At 36.5% G+C, this 12,164-nt stretch overlaps 1 protein-coding gene across 1 annotated transcript in view; it reads left to right on the top strand.

The window, feature by feature from the left end:
• Window positions 1-10,675, top strand: part of LOC139963726 (cation channel sperm-associated auxiliary subunit beta-like) — a 108,250-nt gene extending 97,575 nt beyond the window's left edge. The window contains exons 27-30 of the mRNA XM_071964823.1: window positions 5,558-5,649; window positions 7,093-7,167; window positions 8,198-10,071; window positions 10,159-10,675. Coding sequence (XP_071820924.1) covers window positions 5,558-5,649; window positions 7,093-7,167; window positions 8,198-8,374 — 344 coding nt within the window. The 3' untranslated portion in view covers window positions 8,375-10,071; window positions 10,159-10,675. The remainder of the gene's footprint in view (window positions 1-5,557; window positions 5,650-7,092; window positions 7,168-8,197; window positions 10,072-10,158) is intronic.
• The last annotated feature ends 1,489 nt before the right edge of the window (window positions 10,676-12,164 follow it).

The following is a 12,164-nucleotide window of genomic DNA, read 5'->3' as shown; positions in this document are numbered from 1 at the left end:
CTATAATTTGTTCTAGTAAGCGTTCTTCCAGCTCTTTGTTGGTGAACTCACATTTTGCAGCAATTTGACGGCATCTATTAACAAAATCATCCAGTTTTTCATCTGGGCGCTGCATGGTCTTTGATAGTTTGAGGCGACATACTCTGAAGTTTTCTTGTGGTTCTAATTGCTCCTCAAATTTGTTCAAAATTGTGTCGACGTCACCCTGTTCTGTGCTGCTAAGCTTCCAACAATTGTATCGCCGCAGGCCTTCTTCACCTACAGATAGCAAAATAGTTGGCACTTGATCCTCTGTGGGTGTATGTTTCACTTTGAAATACAAAAGAGTCCTTTGACGGAACATTCGGAATGCTTCTGCAAGGTTTGGCGCGTGCCAGTCCATAATGGGGATCATTTTGTCAGTCATGTTTAAAATCTTCTTTGAAAAAAAGTACAGATCCAAAACAAACTCCAAAGTCCTGATAGATTGGTAAAACAGATATGCTCTTATGCTCACACTCGTTGACAGAAGTGCACACTGGTTTCACTTGCTTAGAATTTAAAATTGATGCACAAAAATATTTAGACACTCCATTAAATGTAAAGGTGGACTGGTACTGGAAATCCTATTGGCTTTGAAGATTTTTTTTTAACCGTTGCCACCATGTTGAAGATTGAGGTTGTGTCAAAATCTTCAATTGAGGTTAGTACTGTAGAACAGAGCTGTGGTTATAACACTTACTTGATGTAGTCTCTGGTAGTCAAAATGATACTGTTGTTACACAACAGTGTTGTACCAGGAACTTGCACACAGAGTTCCAGGGCTTCTTATTCAGCTTGGTCACTGGAGCATGCAGTCACTTAAGATTGAGTGAGAGTGCTATGCTGCTAGAGTTAGGGTTAGTGAAAGTCATGTCAATGTCAATGTCACTACATCTACGAAACTTGACCTCCAAGAAGGTCAGAAACTCGAAACAAAGATGACCATTGTTTTCTTGAGGAAAAAGATACTCGCAAAAAATAAGAATCACATAAGCTCAGTCTACAAGATGAGGAGGACAGACTTAAAAAAAAGGGTTCCATGCGAGTGATGAGTTGCGGCTACATTTTTATCAACCTATTTAATGTGACCCAGAAGAAGATTACAAAGCTCTACCAATTATCTAGAAATAACCACGAATACTTGTTTCAATAAATGAACATTCAGTAGGGTGTGATTTTTAAGTTCATTTGACATACCTCCATATATTAAACTGCAAATGTTCATTTCAGTTCACATCACCACCCCCCCACCCCATCCCTTCCTCACTTCCACCCCTCCTCCTCCCTCAAAAGTACATATGAACCCAACAAAAAGATGAGTTATTTTAACCATGTCAAAACTTCCATTCTGAGTCATTGTATTAAACTCTCAAACCCACTTGTTAAGAGATCCGGATATTATTGGAAAGTTTTTAGCAATTTCATTTGTGTACAAACCTGATTGACTCTGATGAAAACTATCCTGTTGAACCGGGATTTGCTGCTTTAAAATGATATTCCCATTAGCAGTGATATAAAAGGTCTTTTGTAAGGTCAAGCATGGAGCTATTTCCTTAATAGTTCCATTGTTAAAGGCAGGCATTTCAACACAACTCCACCCGAAGATTGTTTATTTACCTTAAGTTTCATAAAGTTGTTGCAGCTCTCTTACACACATGTCCCCCTGTAATGTGCTCAATTATTTGGTGGGTGGGTCACTCCTCCTATTAAAGCACTCTGATTTCCTGATTCATCCCTGCATGCAAATATGTGTTATCCTTGTTAAGGTAGGTAGGAGGTACATATATCTATATATATCATTAGTTTTTTAAAATTTATCTTGGAAATATGCTGTGATTTCATTAAGGAAATATTTATGACCCCCAGAAGGTGTATAACTGTCACAATGGGGGTGTAGCAATTTTTCACACTTCACAAAGGAATGTGACCTATACATCAACCTTAACCTGATTTTTTTTTATTTATATATATATTTTTTTACCTAGATTGTTAGGAATGTTTCACATGTCACTATTTCAAGTATGTTATTTCCTAATTCACCTATCTTAGGAAGGGCACCGAAAAACGATCACCAGATAAAATGGTAAAATGATTTAACTATATAGGTGGACAAAATCAACTGATGTGGGGCTGATGTAGAATGTCAAGTACAATGATTTTACATCAAACTACTAGGGGCGGGGCGGTGGCGGGGGGGGGGGGGTGGGGGAGGGAATAATTTAGTGCTCAAATTCGTGTAGCAGTTTAGAAAGACTCAGCTTTGTTTCTTACAAACTACAACTGTTTCTTGTGTACATAAATTACAACCTTCACCATGCATGAAGTTTTTGAACTCTTCAACTGCGAGTTCTTGTCACTAGAGTAATTATTAGCAACTCAATTACAATCCCCCCCCCCCCCCATAAGTTGTAATAAATATATACCCAATATGACATTTGAAACTATAACCTATTGTTCCCCAGACAATGGCAGAGTGGAATGTCTGTCTTATAAATACCAAATGGCTATTAACAGGATAAGTAATGGATATAATTGACTGTCTGTTGATCTCCTTTACTCTCCTTCTTTTAGGGGATCTGCCATTAGTGGTCAGGAAACATGAGGATGAGCAATGGAGTATGAGCCATTCTCTTCAGGAAACCAAAACTATTAGCCAATCAGACATTGTTTTATCACCCCATCGGTAGCAGGTGCAATAGCAATGATAGAGTGTAATCAAACAGAATGGGAGAAGCACATGTTAAAGGGGGGGGGGGTCTTAGGAGATATCATAGCGGAAGAATCAAGTCTGAGTTGTGGTAACCATTAGTTAAACTCACTCAGACGAAAGTTTATTAGTATTGCCCACAAAAGTTGTTAGTGCCATAACATTTTTGTTTCTTCTTTTAAAGGTATGCTGTATTAGCCCCAAATATGCTAGATATCAAATATGGCCGCCTTTGGTCAAAATTCTTAAACTGTTTTTTATTCCAACTTCAAGGAAATTTTCCTCACTGGGATATTAAGTAGTGTTGTGTGTTCCTTCAAATTGTCTGAGAACAATTTGGAGAGTAAAGACCTCCAGGAAAGTACTTCTTGAAGACTTCTTGCAATTATAGCGTGCTGTAGTTTGGGGCCTATACTGACTACCTTTAAAGTAGAGTTCTGGAGGTTTTGATTTGCCATGTTGTAAATGGTAGCGGCACTCATTTGTTGGTACTTGTGATTCATGATTGGTAAAGATGGAAACTATTCCAATCAGAAGGCAGCTACGTTACAGACTGCTTTAGTGAAAGAAGAGGGCGCTCTTCCAATATTACAGTGTGCAACTCAGACACAATTGTAAGAAATTCTAAACTCATTGTGAGTTTGGTTTGGACAATGTTGTTGCTATGTTTTCCTTCCTGTCCTTTTTTCCCACCCCAACTATTTCAGAGTAACAAATATTCATTGATTGAAAAATTTTCTGAATGGAGGCTTCAAGAGCCAGCTGCAGCCCTGTTAATAATTATGTCACCAGGAGCCCCTTTTTTAATTCTTCTTTGATATTATGACATTGAGAATATTCTGTTTTTCTTCCCATATTTCCCATGGTCGCCTAATTGACCCTAGGGCTGTTGCCCCTGTACCTTTCCAATCTCATCAGAACCAGAAGAGATTGTAACCAACAAAGCAATATCTGCAACTCCAAATCTTATAAGATAAACCCCCTAATTCTCCTCTGTTGACATGTTGGTACATTTGGGATCATTTTCATTTGACTGGATTTACAACATTCACCTTACTCAACGATATAAACTAGTCAAAATCAGTGACAGCATGAATGCTATCTCCATCAAGAACATGTTCTGATATTCATCCATCTCCCTTTATCTTATGCTCCGACCTTTCCCTTCTTTCTCCTTTCCCTCTCCCTTTTTGCCATTTTCTTCTCTTTCCCCCTAGCTTTCACTTTCCACCACTAATTTCCTTCACTCCCCCCCCCTCAACACCCCACACTCCACATCCACTCCTATACTTACCTCCATTACTCTATCCTCCTGCTACTCTCTCACTCTTCATACCATTGCTACCATGCCTTCCTTCTACCCTTTGCATTTCCACCTCCTCAGCCACTACTCGTACCCTTTCTCCAACCCTCCTCCAGCTGCCACCTCCTTCCCCTGCTCCCACCTGTCTTTCAGTCACTATTTGTATCCCTTCTCCCACCCTCTTCCAGCTACCACCTCCTTCCCCTGCTCCCACCCCTCTTTTAACCACTTTTTGTACCCTTCTCTAATCCTCCAGGTGCCATTTCTGCCCCCTGCTCCCACCCCACTTTTAGCCCCTTTTTGTACCCCTTCTCCTCTCCTCCATGTGCCACCTCCTCCCCCTTCTTCCACCCCTCTTTCAGTCACTATGTTCCCCATCTCAGTCCCATCCTCCAGTTACCACCTCCTCCCCATGCTCCCACCCTGTCTCCAGTCACTATTCATACCCCTTCTCCCACCCTTCTCCAGTCTCTCGTCCACTCCCACCATCTACCCCTCTTATATCCTACCCTTGATTGCCTTGCTTTATTACATCATGGTACACCATGGTGATATCTATTGCCCTTGTCTATCATATTACCAGCCAGGTCACAAGATTCAATAGTAATGTAGCTTATTTGATTTCCTGATTAATTGGGACATCTTTTGATTAATAGCAGCAAATGGAGCAGTGGTCTTCCATGTAGTATTATAGGAAAGATGTAATATCAGTCATCCCTGGAGGCAGGATGATTCCGAACATATCATTAGGTGACCATAGGTCAGCCACAACACCAGGGGATAATAAAACCATTAGGGGATGATAAAAACCATGTAAGCCTGACTCAGGATACTAAGACATCCATTATATAACGAGGTTTAGTTGATTACATCCACAAGGATATTGTCATGAGACTGTTGGCAAGGACAGAGGTAAATTCAATTTATATTAATACAATCATTTCTCTGAAGGCGATGCATGGTGACAGACAGGTTAAACCTTTGTCAGAGGTTTTATTTTGTTTGGTCTTATTAAATCATACTTACTATATTTACAAGGAGAAAGGACAGGATTTAAAAAAATAAAACTGTTGAACCCCAATCTTTTCAATAAAAATTCTGATACCGAGAACTCTTGTAGTAATACAGTTTATTAGTGTGACTACTCCGAAAATTGTTGAAAACTGCCAATATTGATAAGAATGTCAATAATTAGTGCCTAAATTTAGTCAATGCCCTTATTAATTATTTGCTAACTTAACAATCATCTGATGCCAAATTGTACAATGATATTGAAAATTTGAAACGTCTATATTGTCATTGAATTATGTGCAGATTCGTATCGTTGTATTTGATCCGTAAGTTTGTAACTCCCTGAATCTCCCCCCCCCCCCACTGAAATGAGTTTTAGCCCATTTGGTGACTCTCCAAGTCATACTCAGTGTTTCGCCTATTAAGGGAAATCCATTTTGTAATCTATAAGTATGAGTTGCACAATAGTATCCTGCCAGGCCTTTCTGTAATATCATCCTTTTCTTTATATACAGCGCCCTCAACACCCAGTCTGGACCACATGGAAAAATTGTCCTTGGAGGAATTGAAGTTATTAAACTCAACTGCCGTATCACTATCCCTGACTGTATGAGCCTTCATCTAATCTAACAAATTTTTTCATCTAACATATTTTCATCTTACATATCTAAGACTTGTGTCGTGGGTCACTATAATAAAAAAAATTAACCTCAAATTTTCAGCTTGCTAGCATTTCTTAAATGTTTCTAAAGTACTTCCCGGGAAGAGCGGATATTCAAAAGTGTTTTCTCAGATATTCATGAGCGTTTATTTAGATGATTACATTCCTTAGGGAGAGGAATGTGTTTTTCAGGGTGGAAGTATTAAATGCACTTGTTGTTGAAGTTTTAGCATGGGGTGACCATTATTTGACTTTCTAGCATAATTGAGGGTATTACCGATTCAGTCTGAGACATTCCCAAAAGCTCACTCGGCTGGAGACAAAATAGTCACTGGTTTAAAGTTTGAAGTCTTAAAGATGTAATATGTTCTCTATCATCTTCAAGCATGTACAGGGACGTTTGATTGTCTGTCTCGGTTTATCATAATGCCTGGGACTAATCTCAATTGTTACCACCCCCAGGTTGGTAATTTTAACATGGTATAAGTTGGAGGAATAAAGTGATGACCACTTGCAGATAAAAGGTTATAAGTATTGCCTCCAAATATGGTAGAAATTCAGATAATGGTCATTCACGTTCAAACTTCAACAAGTAGATAAAGGAGAATCTTAAACTACTGCAATAATACTTTTGAAAACCTCTAGCAAGTGCTTGGGGCCAATACTAGCCGGTGACCATTAATACCATCTGGGACCCGTAGGTGCCATTTCTTCCTCCCCCTCCCCTCCCCCTCCCCTCCCCCTCCCCAGTATGCTTTGTAGGCCAACCGGAAATAAGACGGTTGGTATTTCCTTCCTAGAAGCGTTCTAAGAAATTTCTTGACCTAATTGGGGTACCCTTGAGGCTGAGGGACCCCCTCGGCCTTGTCGGCTCCTTGATGCATTTGTCTTATGTATTATTGGATAATCCAGCACTGAAAATTAACATTGAGGCAGCCCTTTGAGTTATGTTGATGACTTAAATCGTATTGCAGTGTAAGTCACTAGTGACTGAATATTGTTACACCTCTCGTAAAAGTGACCTAAAAATTTCAAATTTACGAAAAAATTTGAAAAAATCACATCACCTGTAATTGATAATAATGCAAAATGCTGGGATTCAATTAAATTCAAGAATTACTCACTTATTAATTTTCCAATTGGTGAAAAAATTAAGTAAAGGAGGGTGTCTGTGAGAGTGTTATACATAATTGCAATTTATTTTTGAGATATAGTCTCTCTGCTTGGTGAAATCATCGGCCAAATGCAAGCCACTTTAAATAGATTGCTACAATTGTTGACAATCATTTTTATTCTTTATATATTTACTACTGGTTGTTGCTTTAGTTCTTAACGTACAAGTTTATCTTGAATTGTTTCTTTACCAGTTTTGTTGTCGTTTATAATTAGGGTTCTGGTTTGTATCACTTCAAAGCAAGAGTCGCAGCTGGTTTTTCTTACTGCGATCTCCAAGATGAATTTCAGGTAAGAATTTACCCATTTATTTCTATATTCAATAATTATAGATCAACTATTTGAGATTTATGATCACAAACTGGTGAGAACATACCATGCTCAACATGAAAACATTTTAACATGACCAATCTGCAAAAACAGGAAAACTAAATTTCCAAATGGTAAGTATTAAGGGTCATCAGATCAACCCAATTTTTAGTGTGTGCTAGTTTTCAAGAAGGACATTTCTCTGTGCTCTGAGCATTCCAGTTTATTCCCAGACATTAAAAAGTGTTACCACAGATAATAAAAATATTTCAGCAGGGAAAATGCTTTGAATGTGGTGTAGTTAAATGCTTCCTGAAGTCTGAAATGGGTGATCATGTTTCATGTTTTCGCAACAGTGATAATCTATATTAAGAGGTGCCATAACCCTCACGAAAGAATTCCCATACATACAAACTACAGTATGAACCTTTTAGCAGCTGTGTCATGTTTTATAACAAGAAAGAAAGTTGTAAGTGTTTAACATGTGAGTGCATCAAAGACAAAAAATTATTTGAAATAAAGTTTTCAACATTTAAAAAGAAGTTTTGCAAACAAAGACATGATTGTCTACATTGTGGTATCAGTAGTGAGCTTGAAATAAAGCGCAAATCATATTCACTGTATTGAATATCACATGCAAACACTTTCAACATGTTAGCAAAAGAGGAAAGGGATTGAAAACAAGTTTTTTTTTTTTTTTACATAAGTACTTGTCTTAAGCGAGTACTATGTACCTTAATCATATATAAGTACTATATGGAGTACAAGTACTTTTGGCAAAATCTGAGTACTTTTCGAATACTACAACACTGTTACAGGCTTCCTCAGACTAACTCTGAAAGTATTTACAGTATCTATCACCTGAATGTATTAATTCCATTTGTTCTCTTCCTATAGAATTGTTAAAGTAACGATTCAATTATAACGATATCTTGAAACTTAACAAATCTGATGAGAAACGGTCTTGTCGAAAAGTTATTCAACTGGTGTTTGTTGCGTTTTATCTTCTCAGTACTTTGTGGATCTGCCTCCTTTGGCGAGCCCGACACCGACCATCGTGATAGCAGCAGTGAGCCTCCTTATGGGTGGGGCTTTCTTTCTATGGTACCTACAGTATCTCGGCACCCATCCTCAACTGCATGGTAGCCTGGTACAAGGAATGCAGTGTCCTTCAGGGGTGAACCACTAATCACCCTCCTTCTCACCAAAGTTTTTTGTAGATTTGATCAGCTTCTATATAACTAAACAAAACCTTCAGCAATGACATGAGTAATATGGATCCCTGCCGTAAGAGAATTTCAAATGTCATAGTACCAGCCAGGGTTGGCATTTCTCAGCCTTTTTCAAATAAAATTAAAACAAAAAAGTTTTTTTTCAATGCTTTAAACAAACAATTAAAAAAATATGGATTTTACTCATTTCAAATCAGGTTTTTTTATCCTTCAATGTTTTCGATCCTGTGGTATGTTTGTCATGTAAACATGAGTATGTTAAGTTTAAATGGTTCTTGCTGTACATAGAGGATATGCAGCTGTCCTTTCATTAACACAAAAAAACATTAACCTGTCAATTAATTAATTAATTTTGACCAACCAATCTGTCGATACATTTTTCATTCAATTGTTGCTAACTTTAGTAGTAATCCAAGACCATTTTGCTTCCAATTTAAGATTTAAAAAAAACAATTATTTTACACAAAAGTTTGAAACTGTTTTGTAAAGTACCTTATTTACATTTCATTAGTAAAAATGACATATTCTAGTTAGCCAATTGCTAGGATCACTCCAGATAATAGACCAATGAAAATTCCAAAGGAATGCTACTAAGTATTTTCTCAATAGCGTAGGCCAACTGGAGGTATAACTGTTACTAATAAATCATAGAGGATTTAGAATGCACACATTTAATATCTGCAGAGGGCTCAAAGAAAAGAAGAACCAACCAATAATCAGACAAAGAATGTAGAAATGAAAAATGGCATCAAAAAGCCTTTAGTCATGAAGAAAGTTTTTTGAGTTTCTTCTTAAAAGGACTTACTCTTACTCAGGCGCATAGCCAAGGAGCGAAGGGGGCAGCCGCCCCCCCCCCCTTTGAGCATATTAAAAAAAAATTTTTTAAATGTTTTTATGATATCGCTAGTATTTTCAAAAGAGAAAATGCTAAGATGCAACTTACAAGGCCTGGGAAGTGCCATTTCCAGCGATCTGGGAGGCATTTTCAGCCAAAATTTTCTTGTACGCTTCGCGCCAACCATGGTGGCGCTACGCTTAGATAGTTTGCAATGCCGAATCTACAGTTTCGCCCCTCTCTCGGCAAATTCCTGGCTACGCGCCTGCTCTTACTTGGGACCAGTCTGACTTTCAAGAGGTAATTTATTCCAAATACACGGTGTCCCGAAGAATGAAAACAGAGAGGAGTACAAAAGTTGGATGTTTGTTCTTTCTCAAAATATGGAACATTTGTTGCATTAACATTAATGTCATGCATTAATAATAAACTTTGGGTATGTGTATTTGTGTGCCAGATGTTAATGGTGAACAATTGCTATTGGTCCTCGGTCCCATTTTCATATTTGGTGTTTTTGTCTTCATTGATATCTTTATTAAATAAATGGTTTTGAAAAAGTTTGTATAGTTGCCTTCAAAATTAAAATCAATTTCAAACTTTAACAAAAAATTCTAAACCAGTGCTTTTTAATAAAAAATGAAACGATTTAAATCAAGAAATGCTGATGTTTGAGAATAAATTGGAGGGTTAAAAACCTTTGGCAAAGTACTTGATGGAAACTTTCGGCCATTTTGGTCAACTTTGATGTTCCTTCCAAGTCATAATTCAATCTCTTAAACAAACATAACAGCTTGTTATGTTGACCGTTGTCCTGAAAAGGCTTTTGCATTTTAACGTCTCAAGGAATAAATTCAATCTCTTAAACAAACATAACAGCTTGTTTATGTTGACTGTTGTCCTGAAAAGGCTTTTTGCATTTTAAATTGTGAAAATTTAGTTTACTGAGGAATTTACTGCCATTTTCACTGGCAAACAACAAGAGAATATGTGGATACACAAAGATACATACAGACTTAGAAGTAGTCAAAGAATTCAAAAGGAGTTGAAAGTTGAAAGAAATTTTGTCCAAACTTCATATTTATTTTCATAATTTCTTAGTAATTTCTCAGTAGGAAAAAGCAGAGGCATAATGGTACATAAACTGCAATATTCTTCATCTTTAAAGATTAAAAAAAATCAGCCTCGGAAAAAATCAGAACAAAGCACAGAAACTTAAAAATGATTTCAGGTTTATGATGATTAAAAGGTAGAAATGCAAACTCATTAATGATGGCAATTATTGCTTTTAAAGGTTAAAATTAAACTTTATACGTGATTGACGAACACATCATTCATGCAATTTTGATAATGAACAAGGAAACTCATTAAAGATATATCACTAAGCCAGGAAAAATTAGAAAGGGCAGTTTACTCTATCAGAGATGGGTGAAATCTTGCAGAGTTGCCTATACAATTATTGTGTTTTTTACCTATGTACTACCACACATTGTAAAACCCATGGTTGCTGAATTCTCAATGACATTGGCCAGACATTCTGGAGTAATGTCTTTAATATCTCATTCTTAACTGAAATTCTTTACTCTGGAGACATCTTTCTCGAACAAAGGCGGTCAAGCAATCATAACTGCGATTGTTAATCCCTCACACACAAAAAAATTGAAAATAATTAGCTGTGTGATTGTTAATCCCTCTTCGAAAAAATAAAAACATTGAAAATAATTAGAGCAGCATTTGTAACAGTCTTAACAATTATTTAAAGAAGCTTGCATAGCTAATAATCCTTGATCATATTACCGATTATTATGGATCTTATTAGATCAAGGTGGTGGAGGACTGATAAAGCAATAGCTTGTACAGGCAGTCCCCCCATCCCCTCCCCAAAACTAGGTAACACAATGCAGAGGAACACCATACAACAATAGAGGAAAGAACAATAGAGGAAAAAACAATAGAGAAACGAACAAAGAAAAATAAATGAACAACAGTCATATGTAACAACAACTTAGAAGCATAAATGATTAAAGTAAGTGATACTTTAAACTGCCTTTAAAGGAGAAAATGTTCTAAATGTGCTTAGCTGCTTTCGTTATGGGTACCATCAAGCAGTAACAATGATTTATCTTTTACATCATAAATGGTTTCTTTTTATTGTTATAAATTATGTTTGATTTCCTTAAGGGACTTACCAATTGAATAGTATTAAGCAGGGATTCTGATGACCAAATAAACATCTTTTTTTGCAAAGTGAGGATATTATGTTATATGTGATGGGGGCATTTAGCTTGTCAGTTTGGATTTTATGCAACAACATTTTCTTGAATCTACTTGTCTTAATTACACTTAACACTTGGATATATGGCATTTTTTCATTTTCTTTTTCTTTAACCTATGTTTGGAATGGTTTTGCTGCATATTTCAATTCTATCTGGATTATAAAGTATAATTTGCATTTCACTAAATAAATACAGTTTAATTAAACAACGTTATTTAGACTGAACTAGTCTTCTCTCTGATAACATAATGTACCGGCAAGCACAACTGACTATATAGGACATTTTATAAGCATATTTTGAGGTTAACAGTTTAAAACATGTTAACAAATGCAGTGAATAAACAAAAATGATGACTCCCTGTTAGCTGGAATGTTAACAATTAATAAAATAATAGATATTAAACAGCACCATTCACACCTGGTCAGAGAAGCCCAGTCCTTTGCTTTATAGGAGTCTTTCAATTATTCAAAATATTTCATAGTAGTAAATATTTTGAACACTGGGAACATTTATACTCCCAATGTTTTGCCAAAGTCATTCTTTAAAAAAAAAGCTTGAAAATAATTGACATAACCGTAAGATGAATTCAAAAGTTATTCAATAAACATGAAATGGAACATTACTTTAAATTGTCAGGAT

The sequence above is a fragment of the Apostichopus japonicus genome, chromosome 22, assembly GCF_037975245.1.
Source record: "Apostichopus japonicus isolate 1M-3 chromosome 22, ASM3797524v1, whole genome shotgun sequence".
In the NCBI taxonomy this organism is placed as follows: Eukaryota; Metazoa; Echinodermata; class Holothuroidea; order Aspidochirotida; family Stichopodidae; genus Apostichopus; species Apostichopus japonicus.
Note: the sequence above shows the minus strand (reverse complement) of the source record. Positions and strands in the feature narration are given on the sequence as shown.